The 26,847-nt window shown below is 40.7% G+C and overlaps 1 protein-coding gene across 1 annotated transcript in view; it reads left to right on the top strand.

Annotated features, from left to right (window-relative positions):
• LOC126199629 (A disintegrin and metalloproteinase with thrombospondin motifs 7-like) overlaps nucleotides 1-26,847 on the top strand; it is a 583,524-nt gene that overhangs the window by 345,702 nt on the left and 210,975 nt on the right. The window contains exon 13 of the mRNA XM_049936555.1: nucleotides 17,083-17,292. Within this exon, the coding sequence (XP_049792512.1) occupies nucleotides 17,083-17,292 (210 nt within the window). The remainder of the gene's footprint in view (nucleotides 1-17,082; nucleotides 17,293-26,847) is intronic.

Genomic DNA, 26,847 nt, shown 5'->3' with positions numbered 1-26,847 from the left:
GCTTGTCTTAGTTGTTGTGTTTGTTTTGAATCTTCTTGTGTTACTTGTTCTGGTGACTGTTCTAGACATGCTGTAGATGCGTATGAATGTCTCTCAGACAGACTTCTTGGTGTATTTGCATATTTGTCTAATTTATGAGATTTCGTTGATCTTTCGTTGTCCCTGCAGACTGCTTGGGGTACACTTATTCCGTCCTCGAGGGTAACGGGTTGGGAACAGCGACGGTATCCCTTAAAGTAACCATGCAAAATCCGTAAATAACTATGCCGATGATGCGCCGATGACGACATAGGCACAAGAAGAAGAAGAAGAAGAAGAAGGAGAACTTACAATTGAACGATTCAACACCCACAGAGTTTTTCTCATAATTGCAAGCTAAACATTAAGTAAATTAATTTTGAAAAAGAACTTTCATGGCGTATATGTACTGCTTTCATCGCGAGAAAAGAGGGCATTGCCTAACAGCAACGGAAGTTGTGGGGCGTAGGCTTCAGTGACGGTATAACAATAGCGTTTTTACGTATGTGACTACATCATCATGTGGCGACACAGTTCAATATCCAGAAGGATTTTACTGAAAAAGCTAACAAATAATTGAGTTGGCGAAGTGTAGAGTTTGAGATAGATAGTGAGATATATAGCATCTTTAAAAATGTGTCACTTATTACTATAGGCGGCAGCAAGGGTCAAACCAGCTGAAAATTTCTTATGATGATACGTCCTGAAACCATTCCCATCTGTCTGTTACGTAGAAGTGGACATTATAGGTAGTGCTTAATGTGGTTACCAATCATCCGGACACCTCTGTCAGCCATTCTTCGCAGTGAATCATGCACTCTTTCAACTAATCCCGGCTCCATTCGTATTGCGTCACGTGCACTGGTCACACGCTCCTGCGAACTCAGCACATTATCGATGGGTTGGGCATAGATCAATGCTATTAAATGTCCCCACAGCCAGAAATCCAACGAATTCAGGGGCAGTGAACGAAGAGGCCATGCTGTCGGACCGCCTCTGACAATCCATCGTCCATGCAAAGTTGCGGTGAGGTACTGCCGTACGATCCGTACAAAACAGGGTAGTGCTCCGTCCTGCATAAACAACAGTCGTTGTCTTACTGCAAGGATAGCGTTCACCAGTGTTTCTGGTAGATCATGGACTAGAAATTTCCGATTAATATTGCCTCATTCATTTTATAATTTAAAAATTTGTATTAATGCCCCTGGTTCATTCACGAATAACTCAGAATCACTACTTGAAGCCCAGCATGTTGTGACTATTACAGTGAATTTCCCAATAATTTCTCATAAAAAACTTCAACCACATCATCGTTTTTTATTTGTGTTCCTTTTTAACATAACTAGCAACACTGCCTTCAACTTCATTTTTCAGATTGGTTCGTGCTCTATCAACGGCTATAAACTCTGCCATAAACTCATCCGAGGAAAAATGCTCCTGTAGGAGCCCCTATGGGGCTAACTCCCGACTACGAGTAAAATTGACTTTTCTTTGCTGTAATAACTAAGCAGCGTTATTTCTTTCTTTTGATTAACTTTCTGTTCCGGGCCGCCAGAGTAGGTAGAATACTGACACGGACATATAATCTGTAGTACGCTCGCTTCAGTGGAGTCTGTGAGGAGAGAAGTAAGACCAAATCTGCTTCCAGGCAAGGATTGGCGACGCGAGGAAAACAGTTTTCGAGCTGAGCATTTTCTAGGATAGAAATATCTCATTGAACTAACCAACTGTGGACGAGAATTTTAATGACGCTTACGTTTAAATACGGTACAATATGGTACCAATAACAACACACACAGTTCGCGTGCAATACTTCGTACCACGGTTAATTGAATGCGTTCTAGTAACCGAGCTTCGTACCAAACAATAGATCGCTAGGATTGACAGCTGTCATAAAAGGGACGAAGTACAACATCTACTGTCACAGTCACCCTGTCTGTTGTTTTGATCTTCGTAGCTCTGTATGATTAAATGATGATGGCGTCCTCTTGGGTAAAATATTCCGGAGGTAAAATAGTCCCCCATTCGGATCTCCGGGCGGGGACTACTCGAGAGGATGTCGTTATCAGGAGAAAGAAAACTGGCGTTCTACGGATCGGAGCGTGGAATGTCAGATCCCTTAATCGGCCAGGTAGGTTAGAAAATTTAAAAAGGGAAATGGATAGGTTAAAGTTAGATATAGTGGGAATTAGTGAAGTTCGGTGGCAGGAGGAACAAGACATCTGGTCAGGTGACTACAGGGTTATAAACACAATCAAATAGGGGTAATTGCAGGAGTAGGTTTAATAATGAATAAAAAAAATAGGAATGCGGGCAAGCTACTACAAACAGCATAGTGAACGCATTATTGTGGCCAAGATAGATACGAAGCCCACGCCTACTACAGTAGTACAAGTTTATATGCCAACTAGCTCTGCAGATGACGAAGAAATTGAACAAATGTATAATGAAATAAAAGAAATTATTCAGATAGTGAAGGGTGACGAAAATTTAATAGTCATGGGTGACTGGAATTCGACAGTAGGAAAAGGGAGAGAAGGAAACATAGTAGGTGAATATGGATTGGGGGGAAGAAATGAAAGAGGAAGCCGCCTTGTAGAATTTTGCACAGAGCATAACCTAATCATAGCTAACACTTGGTTCAAGAATCATAAAAGAAGGCTGTATACATGGAAGAAGCCTGGAGATACTGACAGGTTTCAGATAGATTATATAATAGTAAGACAGAGATTTAGGAACCAGGTTTTAAATTGTAAGACATTTCCAGCGGCAGATGTGGACTCTGACCACAATCTATTGGTTATGACCTGTAGATTAAAACTGAAGAAACAGCAAAAAGGTGGGAATTTAAGGAGAAGGGACCTGGATAAACTGACTAAACCAGAGGTTGTACAGAGTTTTAGGGAGAGCATAAGGGAACAATTGACAGGAATGGGGGAAAGAAATACAGTAGAAGAAGAATGGGTAGCTTTGAGGGATGAAGTTGTGAAGGCAGCTGAGGATCAAGTAGGTAAAAAGACGATGGCTAGTAGAAATACTTGGGTAACAGAAGAAATATTGAATTTAATTGATGAAAGGAGAAAATATAAAAATGCAGTAAATGAAGCAGGCAAAAAGGAATACAGACGTCTCAAAAATGAGATCGACAGGAAGTGCAAAATGGCTAAGCAGGGATGGCTAGAGGACAAATGTAAGGGTGTAGAGGCTTGTCTCACTAGGGGTAAGATAGATATTGCCTATAGGAAAATTAAAGAGACCTTTGGAGTAAAGAGAACCACTTGTATGAATATCAAGAGCTCAGATGGAAACCCAGTTCTAAGCAAAGAAGGGAAAGCACAAAGGTGGAAGGAGTATATAGAGTGTCTATACAAGGGCAATGTACTTGAGGACGATATTATGGAAATGGAAGAGGATATAGATGAAGATGAAATGGGAGATATGATACTGCGTGAAGAGTTTGACAGAGCACTGAAAGACCTGAGTCGAAACAAGGCCCCGGAAGCAGATAACATTCCATTAGAACTACTGACAGCCTTGGGAAAGCCAGTCCTGACAAAACTCTACCATCTGGTGAGCAAGATGTATGAGACAGGCGAAATACCCTCAGACTTCAAGAAGAATATAATAATTCCAATCCCTAAGAAAGCAGGTGTTGACAGATGTGAAAATTACCGAACTATCAGTTTAATAACTCACAGCGGCAAAATACTAACACGAATTCTTTACAGACGAATGGAAAAACTGGTAGAAGCCGACCTCGGGGAAGATCAGTTTGGATTCCGTAGAAATGTTGGAACACGTGAGGCAATACTGACCCTACGACTTATCTTAGAAGCTAGATTAAGGAAGGGGAAACCTACGTTTCTAGCATTTGTAGACTTAGAGAAAGCTTTTGACAATGTTGAGTGGAATACTCTCTTTCAAATTATGAAGGTGGCAGGGGTAAAATACAGGGAGCCAAAGGCTATTTACAATTTGTACAGAAACCAGATGGCAGTTATAAGAGTCGAGGGACATGAAAGGGAAGCAGTGGTTGGGAAGGGAGAGAGACAGGGTTGTAGTCTCTCCCCGATGTTATTCAATCTGTATATTGAGCAAGCAGTGAACGAAACAAAAGAAAAATTCGGAGTAGGTATTGAAATCCATGGAGAAGAAATAAAAAGTTTGAGGTTCGCCGATGACATTATAATTCGGTCAGAGACAGCAAAGGATCTGGAAGAGCAGTTGAACGGAATGGACAGTGTCTTGAAAGGAGGATATAAGATGAACACCAACAAAAGCAAAACGAGGATAATGGAATGTGGTCGAATTAAGTCGGGTGATGCTGAGGGAATTAGATTAGGAAATGAGACACATTCGAAATAACAATGATTTACTTAATGTTAATCGCAGTTCACAATGCGAACGAAACGAGAAATGCAACAGCCGACCAGCAACGACAATTTTGTGGGCACGTACCTGCCACAGAGCTGTTGTTGTTGTGGTCTTCAGTCCTGAGACTGGTTTGATGCAGCTCTCCATGCTACTCTATCCTGTGCAAGCTTCTTCATCTCCCAGTACCTACTGCAACATACATCCTTCTGAATCTGCTTAGTGTATTCATCTCTTGGTCTCCCTCTACGATTTTTACCCTCCACGCTGCCCTCCAATACTAAATTGGTGAGCCCTTGATGCCTCAGAACATTTCCTACCAACCGATCCCCTCTTCTAGTCAAGTTGTGCCACGAACTTCTCTTCTCCCCAATCCTATTCAATACTTCCTCATTAGTTATGTGATCTACCCGTCTAATCTTCAGCATTCTTCTGTAGCACCACATTTCAAAAGCTTCTATTCTCTTCTTGTCCAAACTATTTATCGTCCATGTTTCACTTCCATACATGGCTACACTCCATACAAATACTTTCAGAAATGACTTCCTGACACTTAAATCTATATTCGATGTTAACAAATTTCCCTTCTTCAGAAACGCTTTCCTTGCCATTGCCAGTCTACATTTTATATCCTCTCTACTTCGACCGTCATCAGTTATCTTGCTCCCCAAATAGCAAAACTCCTTTACTTTAAAGTAGTAAAGGAGTTTTGCTATTTGGAGAGCAAGATAACTGATGACGGTCGAAGTAGAGAGGATATAAAATGTAGACTGGCAATGGCAAGGAAAGCGTTTCTGAAGAAGAGAAATTTGTTAACATCGAATATAGATTTAAGTGTCAGGAAGTCATTTCTGAAAGTATTTGTATGGAGTGTAGCCATGTATGGAAGTGAAACATGGACGATAAATAGTTTGGACAAGAAGAGAATAGAAGCTTTTGAAATGTGGTGCTACAGAAGAATGCTGAGGATTAGACGGGTAGATCACATAACTAATGAGGAAGTATTGAATAGGATTGGGGAGAAGAGAAGTTCGTGGCACAACTTGACTAGAAGAGGGGATCGGTTGGTAGGAAATGTTCTGAGGCATCAAGGGCTCACCAATTTAGTATTGGAGGGCAGCGTGGAGGGTAAAAATCGTAGAGGGAGACCAAGAGATGAATACACTAAGCAGATTCAGAAGGATGTATGTTGCAGTAGGTACTGGGAGATGAAGAAGCTTGCACAGGATAGAGTAGCATGGAGAGCTGCATCAAACCAGTCTCAGGACTGAAGACCACAACAACAATAGCTCTGTGGCAGGTACGTGCCCACAAAATTGTCGTTGCTGGTCGGCTGTTGCATTTCTCGTTTCGTTCGCATTGTGAACTGCGATTAACATTAAGTAAATCATTGTTATTTCGAATGTGTTACAAAAGAGCTGAAAAGACACCTTTGTGAAAACCTAAAATCAAGGAAAACGGATTGGATAGTTTAATAACTTCTAACAAAATATATCAATATGGTATATACTATTATTATTTTTTCTTTCTTTTCTCAGACGTTATGTCTGGTCAAAAATGGAAAGTGACGCGGACCTTGGTCAAGCGCGACTTCCTTTTAACTGTACGGTATATGTTACATTGCATTTAAGAACTTTCGGGTAATTGAACATGTATCAATAATTACGGATTTCTGTAGTTGTATATATAAGTTTGGATGTAGTTTTTTGCATTGATGTACTGGTGGATATTGTGTGGTATGACTCCTGTAGTTGATAGTATGATTGGTACAATGTCAACTTTATCCTGATGCCACATGTCCTTGACTTCCTCAGCCAGTTGGATGTATTTTTCAATTTTTTCTCCCGTTTTCTTCTGTATATTTATTGTATTGGGTATGGATATTTCAATTAGTTGTTAATTTCTTCTTTTTATTGGTGAGTATGATGTCAGGTTTGTTATGTGGTGTTGTTTTATCTCTTATAATGGTTCTGTTCCAGTATAATTTGTATTCATCACTCTCCAGTACATTTTGTGGTGCATACTTGTATGTGGGAACGTGTTGTTTTATAAGTTTATGTTGTAAGGCAAGCTGTTGATGTATTATTTTTTCTACATTGTCATGTCTTCTGGGGTATTCTGTATTTGCTAGTATTGTACATCCGCTTGTGATGTGATCTACTGTTTCTATTTGTTGTTTGCAAAGTCTGCATTTATCTGTTGTGGTATTGGGATCTTTAATAATATACTTGCTGTAATATTATTTGAATTTGTTTGGATATTAAGTGTGGTTTTCCAATTTCTCATTACTATGTTTAGGAACTGTATCAATTTAGGATCTACGTTGTATATTTCCAATATTTGTAGTAACCATGAGTGGGGTACACTATCAAAAGGTTTTTGGTAATCAATGTATGCGGAGTGTAGCGACCTCTGTTTAGTTTTAGCTTGATATGTCACCTCTGCATCTATTATCAGTTGCTATTTACATCCTCATGATCCTTTGCAGCATCCTTTTTGTTCTTCATTTATAATTTTGTTCTGTGTTGCGTGTGTCATTAATTTCTGTGTAATGACTTAAGTTAATATTTTGTATATTGTTGGTAGGCATGTTATGGGGCGATATTTTGCTGGGGTTTGCTGTGTCTGCTTGATCTTTAGGTTTCAGATAAGTTATTGCATGTGTAAGTGTATCAGGGACTGTGTATGGGTCTGCAATGTAACTGTTAAATAATATAGTTAGATGTGAATGTCTTGAGGTGAACTTCTTTAGCCAGAAATTTGCTATTTCATCTTTTCCAAGGGCTTTCCAAGTGTTCGTAGAATTAATTGCTCAGGTGACTTCATGTTGCAAAATTATCACTTCAGTCATTTGTGGTATCATCTTGTATGTGTCTGTTTCTGCTTGTATCCACCGTGCACGTCTGTTATGTTGTACTGGGTTTGACTAGATGTTGCGCCAGAAGTGTTCCATGTCTGTTATGTTTGGTGGATTGTCTATTTTAATGTGTGTGTTATCTATTTTCTGGTAAAATTTCTTTCGGTTTGTGTTGAATGTTTGCTTTTGTTTCCTTCTATTCTCACATTTTTAGTATCTTCTAAGTCTTTCGGCCAATGCTTGTAATTTCTGCTTCTTTTCATGTAACTGGTCTATCGCTTCTTGTTGTGAGATTTTGCCTAACCTTTTTAGCTTCTTGTCTGATATTTCATTTCTTATAAATTGTGTTAACTGTCCGATGTCTTTTCTCAGTTTTTCTATCCTGATCTGTAGCCTGTGTTGCCATGCTGGTTTTGTGGGTTTCTTCTGTGTGTTGGTTGGTTCTGATCTCTGCCTAGTGTGTATATTTAGTGTAGTGAGTGCTCCTATATAAACCAGTAGTTGTAACTCTTCCATAGTTGTGTTTGATTGTGTTGACAGTATTTATTGTTGTTTCGACTTGTGGGTTATTTGGTGGTCTATGCAAGAATGGTCTAATGTCTGTATTTGTGTCTTTGTATTCTATTTATGTCAGCTGATTTTTTCTTCTATATCTAACATGTGTGTCACTTAGTGTTCTATTTGTGCTTGTTTTGGTGGCTGTATTAAGATTTCGTTTTCCTCTGATTGTTTAATTGATGCATGTTGTTCTTTGTTTGTTTGCTCTGGGATGTTTGAGTCCATTACTATATTTTCTTCTTCTTCTGATTGCACATTATTTTGTTCCAGTATTTGTTGTACTTGTTGTTTGATGTTTTCTAATTCTGACTGGGGTATCCTGTTATATTTGATTATTACACAGATATGATCAGCTAGTCGTTGTTCTGTCAACAATTTTAATTCAGGGTATCTGGAAATAAATGTTGTGTATACTTGTGATCTGTATCCATTTGTGTTGGTTCCTAAGTTTGTTGCTTGGTAATAACAGAACATGAGGTGTCAGTTAACGTTATCTGACCATCTCATCCTCTGTCTTTGTTTTCCTTCTAGGTTGGTTGCAGGAAGCATATCCTGCAAAACATCTCTATTTGGATTAAAATCATTTTCCGTGTGGCTAGCAGTGTCGTTACCATTGTGGACGGGCATAGGGTTCAAGCGTCGTCCCCGACCATGACAGCGCTTGTCCGAGGCTTCATTAGTTCTGTCCTGAACCAACTAATCACACTAAAAGGGGGGTTAGCCCTATTAGTGGTTTGTTCTTTTCGTCGCCTTTTACGACTGGCAGAACATACCATTGGCCTATTTTTTCTCAGGCCTCCACGGGTTTTATTATTATTATTATTATTATTATTATTATTATTATTACCATTATTTCATGGTAGCAGGAACAGGAACTGTTGTTGAAAAATTCAGTGCCTGTTGTGTTAGGAAAGTAACTAGATTCAGTTAGCATAAGCTATGTATTTTCAAAAGTTAAATAGGGATCATTTTTGTCATGTCTGTGTGTGGGACGCGTAAGTCACATACATAAATCATAACAAAAGTGGTAATAACCACTTGTCAATTAACCATACTGCGCTCAGCTCGTGTGTGCTGCAGTTCCAATCCCGCTGAGATTTATATATGTGACTTATATTACCCAAGCACCAACATGTTATAAATCATCTCACATAACTTTAGAAAATGGATGGCTTTTGCAAGCCGAAACTGGTTGTAACATGTTCTGGAGTATTATTTCTAAAGAATTATTTTTGATATGCATTGTTATGCTACGTAAACACGCAGAGAAACAATATTTCATTTCGTTCTGTGGAAATAAGCAGATAGGCGAGCCACCTTACTGTTGGCATAAGTAACTGAAATTTCCCAAGGCGAAGTCACCCTTTGTTTGAGGACAGGTAGCTCTAAGGAGAGGCGATTGTCTATGAATTAGGAAGCGATATTGACGCACCATATTCGAAAACATTAAATAGTATCTGAGTGTCACTGCCTTTCAGCATGCTTGTTTCACAAAGAAACTTAAGCCATTTTCATAATACATACGAACAACCGACGCGTACAGAGAATGCGGCTGTTCTTATGTTAAAGTGGGTAATATATTTATTCGTGAAAAACATGTATTTGTTATGAAATATATTCCTTTAATCCTACAAACCAATATGTTTGAATACATGAGGTCGATTATATTAACTGAAAACATTTGTTTCAAGTATGTGTAACGAAGACCACATATATAGTTCATGCACCTGAAAGAAAAAGTAAATTTCAGCAGAGAAAAGTAAAACAGGCTAACACTGATGCTCATCAGAAGATGTCTGGAGCCATATTCAAATATGTTACGAAAACTGATTATAGCCAAAGTTCATCCAAAGAAACTGATTCTCACGTTAATGCAAAGGAAGATTCAGACAATTTCAGCTGATCTTCAGAAGGCAACAGATACAACACAGAAATGACGACAACCCATGAAGTAGACCAGTCAACAAAAAATTACTGAAAATGACTGTGATAATACTGTTCCTACTATCAAAGACTATATCAATATGAAGGAACCACTTCAGGACTTAAGAGATTTTTCTCACCGGAGCATACCCATTCCTGATAATGTTCGCATTGCGATCATGAAAAAGAAAATAAACATTTCCAAAACAGGGGAGTACCTTTCGCACTGTATCTAAACACGAATCAAAAACAAAAGATGACGTGTGATATTTTTCAAAAGAATAGATTTATAATGTAATGCCTAATGGTAAGAAAATTCAGCGTTCTTGAATGGTTTACTCTCCTGTGACTAATAACCTCTGCTACTTCTGCTGTCCTTTATTTGCTGTCACCAGTAGTACTAGCCCAAGATCTTCATTTATGACTGATTTCAGAAGTAGTGGAAACTGAAACATGAAGTGGCCGTCCAAGAAACTACAAATGAACATTTGGAGAATCTTGAAAGTGGATAACAACAGACGACGCAGCCTTGCAAAATTGAAGTAGAAGATTATTGGATATGGCTGTTTCTGTAAAAATATGATGAAGGACAAGGCTCTACAAAAAAAGCAATTTTTCATAACTAGTTACACTACTCTCAAAGTGCGCTGCAGTTTTGAAAGAACACATCTTGAACTTGGAACGTGATAAATCACAAAAACTTTCATAATTGCCACCAGAATCACAGAACGAATTTATAAATGTTTTAGCGAACCCTGTAAAATCTAAGCTTCTCAACGAAATTAAATCAGATAAATATTTTGGTGTTATGTTTGATAACACAGCTGACATTTTACATTTGATCATATGTTTGAAGTGATTTGATTTGAAAATTCATAATAGAAAAGTGAAAGTAAGAGAAACATTCCTCGGATTTTTTCCTTTAAAAGGAAAAAAGTCACTGATCTAAGTGACAAAATCATTAAGAAGCTTGAAAATGGCGGTTTAGGTGTTACGATATGTCGTTCAGAATATTACGACAATCTAGCTGTTACGAGCGGAATATATGGAGGAGTACAAGCTATTATTGAAGTTATTGGTCATTCAGTTAACTTATGTGACCAACATTCATCTGCACTAAATGTATCTTGTGTAACATTTAACGGAACAGAAGAAACCATTTCTACATTTTTTCTGCTTCGAGGAGTCGCTGGGAAGTTCGTATTAAATACAGAAAAGCATTTGCTGAAAGACTTTGCAACGCCTTGGAGTGCTCATTATGCTGCAGTAAAAGCACTGGCAGAAAATTTTACTGGGGTTTTCACTGCAGCTGACGCATTTTTTCATGGACAAGAAAATTTAAACACCACAGGTTCTGCACAAAATCTTATGGCTGCTGTTTGTAATTTCACATTTCTTTGCTATCTTTACTTTTGGAATGATGTACTATAGTTGAATTCTTTTATCTTGGCGGCTCGCGCATGCCCGCCCAGACGCGGGAGATTGCTGCGTTGCCAGTTGTAAACGACGCACGCGCCAATAGAAGCAGCGCCATAGTATAGTATAGTTCGCAAACTTACGTTTAGGGGGGAGCGCGCAGTTCATGAAGTAAAGCCACAACGGCTTCATTAACCCTTTCGCTGCTACAGAGACGTGCTCCCCGCATTCCGCGCAGTGCGCGATTTTGTCACTGCACTGCTCGCCTGTGTAGACACATCGTGTTCCGACTGCTTTGACAGTCTTATAATTCGATTCCACAAAAACTATTTTGCCCAAACATTAGATTTTTACACATCTTCTTGACCGATACCTTCCCCCCATAAATGACTTAATTTCGGTTCGACGTTCAACGCAGTTATTGTGAAGCATTAAATGTAGTAAACCTTTGTACGAAATTTTGAAGAGTTTGCAGAGGTAATAGTCTATAGCATATACTTTCCGTATGGTCAATTATAGTTGCCACAATGTTGAGAATGAAATGTGGACAAGACAGCTAAATTTCATATAAAATTTAGTGTATAACAATATCTCATTTAATTTAAGTACCAGATAGGTGCCGTATGTAATATTGAAAAATATTCCGTCTTTTCCGACTGTAACAAAAGTTTTATTTACACTGAGCACGTTTGACTTTATTTTAAATAAAGAGACAAAGCACTAGAAATTTTAAAAAATTGCATTCAAACGAATATAATTCGTGAAGTAACGCACTTCGATATTGTTTTTAAATAATGAAAATATTACGCTCTGCACAAGTTTTGAACTCATAACCTTTCACGTAGAAGCCCACCACCTTAACCGTTACGCTATCGCAAATCGTCTCACTTCAAAGCCCCAGGGAGACTGTAACACGTCACGCAATATACTGACAAACACTGTTGGTATGACTATGAATTACTCACGCTTCGTCGAAGTACAATAGGAAATAAAAAATTACCGCTGTTCTTTATTGCGAAAAAGCGGTTCGTGTGATTGATACAAACACCTTTCCTTGCTATCGCCTGAATTAGGAGTCTTATTGCTTGTTTGGTTTAATTAATTAATAGAATATGAAGCAATTGGTATAAAGAATGCTTTTTCCAAACTTTCTATAAAAGAAAGTCTGCTATCAAGACATTGCTTTTGTTCTATTACTTTATTTATGACTGAACGTTTTTAAAACTGAAGACACTCGTCCATGCTCTGCACTGCAGTCGAGATCTGGCAACGTCGTTCTCTGTTCATTGACAGACTGTGTTTTGTGACGTCAGATGCGCAGAACGAACCTAAACTCGGCCGCCAACATAAATGACGCGCACTTTAAGAGAAGTAAATTGTCCTCAGGTTGCATTGCAAAGTAAATAAAGGCTTGAATATTCACAAGTTAGCTACAAAAATAAGAGCACTTCGTCTTGATACTGAATAGAAACGAGATCATATTATAGAAGCGGCAATAGGTCTTGCTGAGAAAAAAGACTAATTGATCGTAAAAAAGCGAATGTCGGGTGATTTGACCACTGATGCAGGATTCACACTGAGACCAGAACATCCAAAGGAAATGTTGGAATGTCTTGACCGATTCAGTATTGAGTTCAGTACCAGATCAAAGCCCATTCAAGATGTAACCTTACTGTTCGAGGTTGTGCAGCCAAGTACTTCAGTTTTAGCAAATATTAAGAAGTTGAAATTAGTTGTTCCAAAATTTAGTGGTTTTTATGATGAGGTATCAGAACTGGAACTCCGCTTTGAGATTCCAAGGCTTAGAAGATACTTTAAAGCGGAAAATATTACAGTTTCTGATTGGGTATTTATACACTTCGTGAAATTCATTGTGGAATCGGATTTTACAGACACTCTTCCAACCCTTATACTCTCTCTAAAGTTATTTGTAACGATTTGCGTATCAGTTGCTTCACGTGAGAGGAACCGTAGTGAATTAAGTCAGTTAAAAACTACTTATCGACAACAATGAGTAACACGAAGCTAAACAGTCTTGCCATGTTAACTATTCAACGTAAGTCAATACCAAATATTAATGCTAAAGATGTGATTTCAGAGTTCGCAGCTGTTAAAAGCTAGAAAGAAATTGTAAATGTTTGGATCTCGCTTTAACAGTTTTCTGACTAATGTGTACTAATGTATAGTGTATAATACTACACAATAATTTAGAATGTATAATGAAATAATGATATTATATTATGTATTACAATTTGATGATTAATGGCTCTGATGACTTTCATTTATATTATTTTACCTTATACTTGACACGTACCCAGTTTTACTAAGTTTTATTTATTTTAAGAGTTTTTATTTGTGGGGCGAAACCGCCGAGAGCCACCTCGGGTGCCATTGTTGTCTTGTATTCACTACGTCAATTAAAACTACGTTTACGCCTCAGACTGGATATTATGCTTATATTTTACGTGCATAAGTACGGTAACTTTGAACATCTTGATGTCGGAACGGATAATGATATGGAAAAAAGTTTCGAAGTGCCCAGAGAATATCATCTTAAGAATATATTGGAAAAATTTGGATGATATGTCATGAACAGAAATCGTAGAAGTGACAATTTTCACAATTAGTACTTTTCGTATCCAAAAATCATGGTTTTTGAGGGTTTCTCAGGAAGCACCCTTCAACAACAGAGCTTTTATAAGCCTCGTAAGGTCCACGCTAGACCACATCTAATGCAAAATAACCGACCGATATGCTCAATTTGCCTGGGCTGGAGGAAGTGTGTAATGTTTAAATTTTGACCCTGCACTGTAGGATAGTTACAGTATGGCTGTTCTTCCGATAAGTATACAAATGGTCACTAGACCGGCGGCTATCAAAAACACTTGACCTTTTATCTCTGTTATCAGTAGAAACCGACATATGGGCCCCTGAAAAAAATCACATTTTCGCTCGCGGCTTTCTGGAGCGTATAGGTACCATGTACTGTCGAGCACGGATCGATTACTCCACGTGGGATACCGCAACGGATCAAAATGCACAATGGCGCTTCATAATGAAGCAAACGATACGCATCCAGGCAACCATATTGTCACCAAAACAAACAAATCTTCACACAGAAATAAAAACTCTGATCAAAAGTATCCGGACACCCTATGTAATGCGGGATTTACTACCAGATGTCATATGAAGTTGACCCGCCACTGTAAAAGGAGGTGGAGAGTACCGTGTTGGCAATAGAGAAATAGTAACAGCAGAACGGGTTGATCAGGAGAGCTCAGTGACTCGTAATGTGGACTCGCCATTGGACGTCGCCTGAGTAACAAATCCATCAGAAACATGTCAGCCCTTCCAAAGCCACCCAAGTCGACCGTTGTTGATGTGATTGTGAAGTGTTAACGTGAAGGAGCAACCATAGCTACACTAAGAGAGGGAAGATCTTGTATAATGTCGGACAGGATCCGTCGAGAATTGCGGAGCGTTTTTGTGGTAAATCCCATGAAATCGGCGGAAGGAATCACTCGTTAGTTCCAAAGTGCTGCCAGCAGTCCAAGGAGCACAATGTCTGACCGTAGGGAGTTGAAAAGAATGGCGTACCATGGCCGAACAGCTCCTCATAAGCCGCTGCAACCACTGTAGTCAGTCCTAAGCAACGCTTGAGGCGGAATAAAGTGGACAGTAGATGACTTCAAACGAGTGGTTTAGAGTAATGAATCACAGTATACCTTGTTGCAGTCCAGTGGAAGGGTTTTGTGTTTGCCGAAAGCCTGGAGGACGTTATGATGTGTAGTGGCACCAGAGAAGTGCAGAGGATGGTAGTGGTTAGTGTTTAACGTCCCGTCGACAACGAGGTCATTAGAGACGGAGCACAAGCTCGGGTTAGGGAAGGATTGGGAAGGAAATCGGCCGTGCCCTTTCAAAGGAACCATCCCGGCATTTGCCTGAAACGATTTAGGGAAATCACGGAAAACCTAAATCAAGATGGCTGGAGACGGGATTGAACCGTCGTCCTGCCGAATGCGAGTCCAGTGTGCTAACCACTGCGCCACCTCAAGTGCAGAGGAGATGCCGTTACTGTTATGGAGTGTTTTTCGTTGCTAGTAAGTAGCGCCATACTGCAGTGAAGAAACGCTAAATGTAAAATTATATGAACAAATTTTACAACACTGTTTACTGCCTACAGTTGAGGAACAGTTCGAAGACGATAACTGTTTGTATCAGCATGACATTGGACTTCGTCAAGAAGCAGCATTTGGCAGGCAATGGTTTGCGGACAGTGACATAACTCAAATGGACTGACGTGCCCAGAGTCCTGATCTGTACCCAATGAAACACCTCTGAGAGGGGTTACAATGCGGACTTCACCCCATATCTCAGCGTTTAAAATCACTGCCCTCTGTGGTTTCGGATCTAGAGGAAGAATGGTCTGCCGTTCCGCCACAGACATTCAGACGCCCCACTGAAAGTGTCCTCAGCAGAGTTAAAGCCATCATAAGGCGAGATGGACACACCTCATGTTAATGCCCAAATATTTACTTTTGTTCGGATAGTGTGTATCAGAAAAACTTTGAAATTATTATACATCAGAAAAATAATACACTACTGGCCATAAAAATTGCTACACCACGAAGATGTGCTACAGACGCGAAATTTAACCGACAGGAAGAAGATGCTGAGATATGCAAATGATAAGCTTTTCAGAGCATTCACACATGGCTGGCGCCGGTGGAGACACCTACAACGTGCTGACATGAGGATACTTTCCAACCGATTTCTCATACACAAACAGCAGTTGACCGGCGTTGCCTGGTGCAACGTTGTTGTCATGCCTCGCGTAAGGAGGAGAAATGCGTACAATCACGTTTCCGACTTTGAAAAAGGTCGGATTGTAGCCTATCGCGATTGCGGTTTATCGTATCGCGAAATTGCAGATCGCTTTGGTCGAGATCCAATGACTGTTACCAGAATATGGCATCGGTGGGTTCAGGAGGGTAATACGGAACGCCGTGCTGGGTCCCAACGGCCTCGTATCACTAGCAGTCGAGATGATAGGCATCTTATCCGCATGGGTGTAACGGATCGTACAGCCACGTCTCGATCCCTGAGTCAACAGATGGGGACGTTTGCAAGACAACAACCATCTGCACGAACAGTTCGACGACGTTTCCAGCAGCAAGGACTATCAGCTCGGAGATTATGGTTGCGGTTACCCATGACGCTGCATCACAGACAGGAGCGCCTGCGATGGTGTACTCAACGACGAACCTGGGTGCACGAATGACAAAACGTCATTTTTTCGGATGAATCCAGGTTCTGTGTACAGCATCATCATGGTTGCATCCGTGTTTGGCGACATCGCGGTGAACGCACACTGGAAGCGTGTATTCGTCATCGCCATACTGGCGTATCACCCGGCGTGATGGAATGGGGTGCCATTGGTTACACGTCTCGCTCACCTCTTGTTCGCATTGACGGCACTTTGAACAGTGGATCCCGGCGGAGGTTCGAGTCCTCTCTCGGGCATGCGTGTGTGTTTGTCCTTAGGATAATTTAGGTTAAGTAATGTGTAAGCTTAGGGACTGATGACCTTAGCAGTTAAGTCCCATAAGATTTCACACACATTTGAATATTTGAACAGTGGGCGTAACATTTCAGATGTGTTACGACCCGTGTCTCTACCCTTCATTCGATCCCTGCGAAACCCTACATTTCAGCAGGATAATGCACGACCGCACGTTGCAGGTCCAGTACGGGCCTTCTTCTGTGCCCTCGGTGGCTCAGATGGATAGAGCGTCTGCCATGTATGCAGGAGATCGCGGGTTCGAGTCCCAATCGGGGCACACATTTTCAACTGTCCCCGTTGATGTATACCAACGCCTGTCGACTGCTTAAGGTCTTGATTTAACTAGCGTACTTTGTGGTCGTTGTGTTGCCGGCAGTGGTGCTACGGGCAGCAGTGCGTGCCCGCCGGCGAGCGGCCGCGCGCCGTTGCAGGCGGCTGGGGGGAGTGGGGCGAGTGGCAGTCCTGCTCTCGCACCTGCGGGGGCGGAGTGCAGGCGTCGCAGCGCGAGTGCGACAACCCGCCGCCCGCGCACCGCGGTCGCTACTGCGTCGGCCTCCGGCGCCGCTACCGCGTCTGTAACATACAGGTGCGCCAACGCAACACCTACCTCCGCAGACATACTCAGAAAGCTAACGTACGGTGCATGGTGGAGGGTACCCTGTGCCATTGCTAGTCATTACCTTCCCCGTTCCACTCGTTAATAGAGAGAGGGGCAAATGACTGACTTTATGCCACGTACGAGCCCTGATTTCTCTTCTCTTTTCTTCGCATTACATATGCGAGATTTGTGTTCGTGGAAATAGGCTGACTGGACAAAAATCAGTCAGCCCTAAAGAAACCATTACAGGCATTACTTAATTTATTTATTTATTGTTCCGTGGGACCAAATTAAGGAGAAGTCTCCATGGTCATGGAACGAGTCAATACATGAAATTATAACACGATATTAGAAACAGATAAAATGAAATATAAAAAAACATATTCAGGTGACAAGTCGTAAGTTTAAATGAAGAAAATCAACAATGTAACACTGGAATTTGCTTAATTTTTTAGCTCTTCCAGGAGCTCCTCGACAGAATAGAAGGAGTGAGCCATGAGGAAACTCTTCAGTTTAGACTTAAAAGAGTTTGAGCTACTGCTAAGATTTTTGAGTTCTTGTGGTAGCTTATTGAAAATGGATGCAGCAGAATACTGCACTCCTTTCTGCACAAGAGTCAAGGAAGTGCATTCTACATGCAGACTTGATTTCTGCCTAGTATTAACTGAGTGAAAGCTGCTAACTCTTCGGAATAGGCTAATATTGTTAACAACAAACGACATTAAAGAAAATATATACTGTGAGGGCAATGTCAGAATTCCCAGATTTTTGAATAGGGGTCGACAAGACGTTCTCGAACATACACCACATATAGCTCGAACAGCCCGTTTTTGAGCCAAAAATACCCTTTTTGAATCAGAAGAATTACCCCAAAAAATAATACCATACGACATAAGCGTATGAAAATATGCGAAGTACACTACTTTTCGTGTTGAAGTGTCACTTATTTCAGATACTGTTCTAATGGTTAATAAAGCAGCATTTAGCTTCTGAACAAGATCCTGGACATGGGCTTTCCACAACAGCTTACTATCTATCCGAACGCCTAGGAACTTGAACTGTTCCGTCTCGCTTATAATATGCCCATTCTGTCTGATCAAAATATCGGTTCTTGTTGAATTGTGAGTTAGAAACTGTAAAAACTGAGTCTTACTGTGATTTAGCATCAAATTATTGTCCACAAGCCACGAACTTATTTCATGAACTACATTATTTGTTACTGTTTCAATATTACACACAAGATCCTCCACTATCAAGCTGGTGTCATCAGCAAACAGAAATATTTTTGAATCACCTGTAATACTAGAAGGCATATCATTTATATAAATAAGAAACAGCAGTGGCCCCAGCACCGACCCTTGGGGAACGCCCCACTTAACAGTGCCCCATTGGGACTGAACATCACTACCACTCTCAATATTGCGGAGAATTACCCTCTGCTTTCTGTTCTTAAAGTAAGAGGCGAACCAATTGTAAGCTACTCCCCTTACTCCATAATGGTCCAACTTCTGCAGTAATATTTTGTGGTCAACACAGTCAAAAGCCTTCGTTAAATCAAAGAAAACACCTAGCGTTCGCAACCTTTTATTTAATCCGTCCAAAACCTCACAGAGAAAAGAGAATATAGCATTTTCAGTTGTTAAACCATTTCTGAAACCAAACTGAACATTTGACAGCAAATTATGTGAATTTAAATGCTCCAGTAACCTTGTATATACAAGCTTCTCGATAACTTTAGCAAACACCGATGGCATAGAAATAGGTCTAAAATTGTCAACATTATCAATGTCTCCCTATTTATAAAGTGGCTTCACTACCGAGTACTTTAATCGGTCAGGAAACCGACCACTCCTAAAGGAAAAGTTACAGATATGGCTGAGAACTGGGCTAACATACATAGAACAATACTTTAGTATTCTGCTAGATACCCCGTCATATCCATGAGAGTTCTTGGTCTTAAGTGAATTAATTATTAAATCAATCTCCAACTTGTCAGTATCATGGAGGAGCATTTCAGGTAACAGTCTCGGAACACTTTTTTCTAAGAGCGCTATATGATTCCCTGTTGGGACTAGGTTTCTATTTAGTTCATCTACTATATTCAGAAAGTGATTATTAAATACTGTACATATATGCGACTTATCAGTAACACGGACATTCCCAGTACGCACTGATTCTATATCCTCGACCTGTCTCTGCAGACCAGCAACTTCCTTTACGACTGACCATATGGTTTTAATTTTATCCTGAGACTTAGCTATTCTATCTGCATACCACATACTTTTTGCCTTCCTAATAACATTTTTAAGCAATTTACAATACTGTTTGTAATGGGCTGCTGCATTTAGATTGTGACTGTTTCTAACGTTTTGATATAATTGCCACTTTGTTCTACAAGATATTCTTATCCCTTTAGTCAGCCACTCAGGCTGCCTGCTTGTGCTAGTACCCTGTTTTAAGCGTTCTAACGGAAAGCAACTTTGAAAGAGCATGAGAAAAGTCTTGAGAAAAGCATTATATTTATCGTCTACTGTATCAGCGCTATAAACATCTTGCCACTCTTGTTCCTTTATAAGGTTTACAAAGGTCTCTACAGCAACTGGATCAGCTTTCCTGAACAGCTGATGACTATATTTAACACGTGTTGCAGCACAAAAATCTTTTAAAGTTAAAATTTGTGCATAATACCGTGTACTTTCGTCCCTATGATTGATAACCGCGTGGATTTGCTTAGAAAGTCAGTCGCCACAGTTGAGTAGGTGCGTCGCATCCAGGGTAGGCCACCCGCTGAGGAATTTATCTCGCAATTCCACCACATTACAGATGTGTTGATGGCGTTTTACCCAGTGTTCCAATATGTCCCACAGATTTTCTGTGGTATCAAAGCCAAGTGGTTTTACAGACCAGTCGAGATGTGACAGGGTGAGGTAGTGTTCAAAAAACCGGTCATACATTCTTCCAGTCCGATGAACTCTACTGTTCAGATCTTGAAAATCAATAGCGTATTTATCATGCAGATGTTGACAGAAAGGCAAAACCTGATTCAGAATGTTTCAACAAAATGCTGGTTCACGTTAGTGATCACCTCACTCAGCTGGCCCAAGTCATGATAGGAAAAGCACCCCTAAAATATCACAGGCAAAACTACGGCTTGAACATGACATTGCACACATTCAGGATGAAATGCTTCATTTGGCCTTTGGTACACTCAGTTAAGTGAGTAATTTGAATATAGGTAAAAACGTGATTCGCCGGTCAGCTACTATCCACGTCTGATATTTTCCAGCCCACTGAAGACGCGCAGCCTTATGTGATTAATGTCCTCCTGCGAGGTGACCCGATACCAAATGTTCATTGCAAGCAGTTACCGTCGCGTACTTCTCTCGCTAACCTTTAGGGATAGACCTTTATTCACTGCCTGTAGCAGTTCTTGTCTGGTTTGGAATTGATTTACAAGCCGTGAAACGCGTCTCCGATCTCTCTCCGCCAGGATCTTTTTTCGACCACACTTCTGACGTCGTGTTTTCTGGGCACGTTTCTTAACACTGCTGCTTGTAGACACGTTCTACAGTTCGCCACTAAACACCAACAAATCCAACTTCGCACATCATGTGGCCATGGATACGTGCAAACACGATTACCGCGTTTTGCCACTGTCAGGTCCGTACATTTACCTTTTATTACGCACAATGTCCTCTTCGAACATAAATGTCTTACTTCCTTAAGCTCACATGGAAGCAGTGCGCACGGTTGTGGAACGCGTGACTCGATCATTTCGCCTCCTGTATATGTTTAACGATTCAGGTGTACGTGCGCAGTGGGGTGACTAATTTTTTGTCCGGTGAGTTCAGTATGGTTCTGCAATCTCTCGTAAATGCCGATTTTCTGATCTTTGCCAATATAGTTTTGTGAAAAGAACGCCTTCTTCTCTCCAACGATTCCCATTTGAATTCATGTAGCATTTCCGTAATATTTTCAAAAATATTATTGCCGGTATTAGCGATCCAATCATAATCTTCGAAAATAATTATGATACTCTAGATCGCAAGGCACATTTATTCAAAGGTGACGGGTTTCGATCGTTACATGATCATCTTCACACCTACAGCCATTGTGATGGACAATGATTGTGTACGAACAGGAACTGTCCGTCCAAATAGCTGTAGGTCTGAAGATAATTATGTAATGATCGAAACCCGTCACTTGTGAATAAATAAGCCGTGCGATCTAGAGTATCATAATTATTTAATCTGACCTGGAGGGGATACCAACCACTCGAGTAGTACAAGGAAGGTTGTTTCCATACGCAGACTCGTTTATATCAGAGACATTCAATAAATAGAAAGACAATCTGATGTAGAAAAAACTGTGTATTTTAACGGAGTTAAATGCTTATTGATTGTCAACATAATTTCCACCAATATTAATACATTTTTCCCAACGATGAACTGGTTTTTAGGATTCCGCTATTCAATCGGTAAAAACGGAACCCTTATGGAATTAATTTGTTATCCGTCTGTCCGTCTGTTCCACTGTTAAACAACCTTTTTCTCAGAAACGGGTAGACATATCAAGTTAAAATTTATGCCACATTCTAAGGTCTTTGGTCCCTTGCTTGTATAAAGTCTCTTGGTTGTGTGAAAAACTGAAGCTTCTACGTCAATGTAGTCAAAAAATTCGACCATTTATCTCATCTATTTTGATATTCGCAAACCACTTAATCAAAACCTATAGGATACTTCCCGTTGACTTGGAATCATGAACCTTGGCAAGAAGCAAATTTTCACAGTATAACTAAGGGAAAAAATCCGAAAATTTGTAATTATATCACACGAAAATAAAGAAAATTGTCCTTTGTTGTCATAATGTCTGTTTATCCGTCCGTCTGTTTATGACGCCTTTTTCTTAGGGACTGGCAGACGTATCAAATTGAAATTCATGTCATATACTAAGGTCTAAGTTATCTTGGTAGCGTAATAAATTTAAGCTTCTAAGTTTATCTGACATATTTTGATACTCGCAACTCACTCATCAACACCCATAGTGTTCTTCCCGTTGACCTAGAATCACGAAATTTGGAAAGAAGATAAATTGCACGGTACAAGTAAAGGAAAAATTCAGAAAATTGTTAATTTGGAATTACATCACTTAAAAAAAATGTTTCTCGTCTGTTATCCGATTTCAAATTAAAACATTGTCGAAATTCCTGGATCGACATCTTTCCAATATCAGGATTGATAACAGGCAAAAATCGTCGAAATTCTCTATTCCGTATGGACAGAATCAAATTTGTACGGAATCCTCGGTGCACGATTCCTACTCGCACCCGCTCATTTTTTTAATACCTGATTCAAAGAAGTCTTCGTCTTGTCGTTTGAGCCACTTTCAGACAAATTCTTTGAACTCCTCGTTGTTGCTGTACTTTTTTCTCCTTAATACCTCCGTGAGCGGACCAAACAAATGAAAATTCTAGGGAGCCAAATCTAGACTGTTGGGAGGATGAGATAATATCTTCCAGCCCGTTTTTTCAATAGTTTCTTGGCTCATATATGCGGAGTGAGGGCGAGCATAGTCGTGTGCCAATATCTACATCTACCTATATACGGATACTCTGCAAATCACATTTAAGTGCCTCGCAGAGGGCTCACTTTGAGATCCGCGACGTTTCCCTTTCATTGCTTGCTTTACTTTGTTCATCATCATGTCTGAGTTGTAGACACTGTTTACCATACTCTGGGCTTCAGAATAATTAGACGACACCTTGGGCATACCTAAAGACGTTCAACGTGAATTTTCCATTGATGCTTGCTTTCTGAATTTCGTTCGGACAGGTGAGCTGGTGTGATTCTATTCCATGCTTTGACTTTTGGACTCTGGTTCAAAATCGTACACAAAGTTTCATCGCACGTTAAATTCTTGTTTAGAAAAGGGTCGCCCTCCCTTTCTACATCTACTGGTATATATACATGCATACTCCGCAAGCTATCGTCGGTGCGTGGCGGAGGGTACATTGTATCACTACTAGCCGTGTTGCACTCGCAAATAGAGTGAGAGAGAAACGACTATCTGTATGCCTCCGTATGAAACCTAATTTCTCGTATTTTATCTTGTTGGTCCTTCGCGAAATGTATGTTGGCGGCAGTAGAATCATTAAGTAGTCAGCTTCAAATTTTGCTTCTCTCTATGTCCTCAATAGTTTTCCTCGAAAAGAAGGGCGCCTTCCCTCCAGAGATTCCCATTTGGATTCCCGAAGCATCTCAAAATACTTGTCTGTAGTTTGAACATACCAGTTACAAATCTAGCAGCCCGCCTCTGAGCTGCTTCGATGTCTCCCTTTAATACGACCTGGTACGGATCTCAGACATTCGAGCAGTACTCAAGAACACGTCGCAGCAGCATCTTATACGTGGTCTCCGTTACAAATGAACCACACTTTCCCAAAATTCTCCCAATAAATCGAAATCGACCATTCGCCTGCCCTAGCAGAATCCTCACATGCTCGTCCCAGTTGATATCGCTTTGCAACGCTACGCACGGATATTTAAATACGCGATTGTTACAAGCAGAACACTACTAATGCAGTATCCGAACATTACGGGTTTGTTTTTCCTACTCATCTGCGTTGATTTATATTTCTCTTCTTTTAGAGCGAGCTCCCATTCATTACAGCAACTACGAATTTTGTATAAATCATCTGGTATCCTCCTACAGTCACTCCACTTCGTCACCTTCCCGTAGACAACAACTTCATCAGCAAACAAGCGCAGATTGCTGCCTGCGCTGTCTGCCATATCATTTATGTATATAGAAAACAATAGCGGTCCAATTACACTTCCCTGGGCACTCCTGACAATACCGTTGCCTCTGATGCTCACTCACATTCGAGGACAACATACTTGGCTCTGTTTTTTAAGAAGTGTTCTAGCCACTCACATATATGGGTACCTGTTCCATATACTCGTAGCTTCGTTAACAGTCTGCACTGAGGTACCGTGTCAAACGCTTTTCGGAAATCTAGAAATGTGGACAATCTGTTGTCCTTCATTCACAGTCCGCAGCGTATTGTGTAGGAAAGGGGCGAGCTTAGTTTCACAGCTTTCTTTCAAGCCTGTAGACATTTTGAGCCTTGTTTTCTTGTGTTGTTGCGCTAATGGTTTCGGGACTCACCTTGTATTTTTTAGCTGCACTTGAGCTTGTTACTGATAAAGCCATGAGAGGCCAACAATTTCTGCACCTGGTTTTACTATATTTTCAATTGTAACACGTCTGTCTTTATGAATAATCCCGCCAGTGCGGATATCAAGCGAAACAACTGACACTTGTTGCTTGTCAGTCACTGAGGTTCGACCGTTTTTGAACTGTCCTATCCAATTATAAAAATTCCCGCAGTTCATACAACTTTCACCACACTGTAAAATCATTCGGGAAAAGGTTTTAGCCGGTTTGTCACCGTCACCGTCACCGTCAGAAATCAGAAAACGGATTACTGAACTTTGTTCAACTAACGTCGAAGCTTCAAGCGAGTACACCATTGTCAAATGCGATATTGAGGTTACAAACCAAACAGTTTTTAACCGTCAGCTGTTCTCACTTCATCAACCTGAAGTCGTGAAGGTTCAAAACTCCTCTTACAACGGTTCGCGCGGCTCCCCCCGTCGGACGTTCGAGTCCTCCCTCGGACATTGGTGTGTGTGTGTTGGCCATAGCGTAAGTTAGTACGTAAGACTAGCGACCGATGACCTCAGCAGTTTGGCCCCCTATTCCTCACCACAAATTTCCAAAAGTTTCCTCCTACACACTGTTTCGTTTCCACATCAGTTTGTATATTTTATAATTGAACGTCCCTTGTAGGCGAGCCACACGTTCTTAGAAATCTCCTAATAAACCGGAGATCTTCTCTTCAACTGACTTTACTTTCTCGTTCCACTTCATATCGCTTTGTACCGTTACGCTGGTTACTTAACAGACGTGAATGTGTCAACTAGTACACCAATTATGCTGTATCTGAACATCACAGCATTGTTTCCCCTACTCATCTGCACTACCTTACATTTAAAGCAAGCTGCCTTGCATCACACCAAATAGAAATTCTGTCCAAGTCATCCTGTATCCTCTTACAACCATTTAAAGATGACATTGATCCGTACACTAGAGCGCCATCAGCGTACAAACGCAAATTGCAGCTAATCCTACCTGTCATGTGGTTTATGTTTGAACAGAACAAGAGCGATCCTGTCGCTCTTCTGTGGAGTACTCCTCATACTGCCTTTGTCTCGTATCGACGCTCGCCAACCAGTGTGCTCCACTGTTTCTACTGAGCGAGCTCGAAGCGTCCGCAGTACTTCGCTTGAACAATGCGCTTAGTTTAATTACTCTGTTACACTCCTCTGTGTCCAAACCAACAGCAACTATTTTAGTATGTTCAGAAGTGCTTTTGTGTTTCTCTCGTTTTTCTGTTTGTAAGAGCTGAGCTCACATTTTACTTTCATCACCAGATATAAGATAAATAAATAAATGTTGCGTTGCCACTAGGCTGGTGCGAGTCTTTCTGTTTGGTGCCACTTCCACGGCTTGTGCGTCAATTTCGCTATTTATTTACTCAAGCGGCTTCCCATAATCCCCATTTCAAACTTTTCCGTCAGAGAAAAATCTGAGTTCGTCACCAGGAATCGCTCCCACGACCTCCACCATAGAAGCCAGTGACATCCACTAGACAGTGGAGGTAGTTGACATAAAATATGCTAAAGGAATGCAGCCTTACCTGTACCTTGATGGACAAATGTCTCCTACACTCAGGGGAACGGAAGGAGGTACACCATGAAGCACCAGCCAAATATCAAAATGTTTTGGGGATGTTCGTAACATAATGAGTATTAAATGATTGATTTTTCGTTACAATCGAAAGTGAAGTCTGTCATCAAAATCAGTATGTTGTGTTACCCCCAAAGGCAATGTTTTATTCGTTGTGGCATGGAAACAAAGAACCTCCGAACATCATCTTGAGGAATTTCTTGCCTCGCCTGAAACACATCCTATGACAGTTCAGTCATTGGCTCTGTACCAACAACACCTCTCTGGCTCGACGTTGATATGAAAGTATGCACTTTCACATCCCATCCCAGATATACTCTAACGTGACGTAACAGGGGATGAAGCAGACCATTCTCGGTTCTGTACGTTTCTTATGGATTTTGTGGCGCGAGCTACATTGTGCTGTCTTGCACTATCCTGCAAAAATACGCCATTTGTTATCCTGTTCGTGTAGGTTAGGACAACAGTGGTTACCTCCTTGCCATATACTGAGGGCCGTCCGGTGTGGCCGAGCGGTTCTAGGCGCTTCAGTCTGGAACCGTGCGAGCGCTACGGTCGCAGGTTCGAATCCTGCCTCGGGCATGGATGTGTGTGATGTCCTGATGTTAGTTAGATTTAAGTAGTTCTAAGTTCTAGAGGACTGATGACCTCAGATGTTAAGTTCGATAGTGCTGAGAGTCATTTGAACCATATACTGACGGGCATTCAACCTCCCTTCAACAAGTACCAAAT

This window comes from Schistocerca nitens, chromosome 8, assembly GCF_023898315.1.
Source record: "Schistocerca nitens isolate TAMUIC-IGC-003100 chromosome 8, iqSchNite1.1, whole genome shotgun sequence".
In the NCBI taxonomy this organism is placed as follows: Eukaryota; Metazoa; Arthropoda; class Insecta; order Orthoptera; family Acrididae; genus Schistocerca; species Schistocerca nitens.
This window is presented reverse-complemented; position numbering and strand designations above follow the sequence as displayed.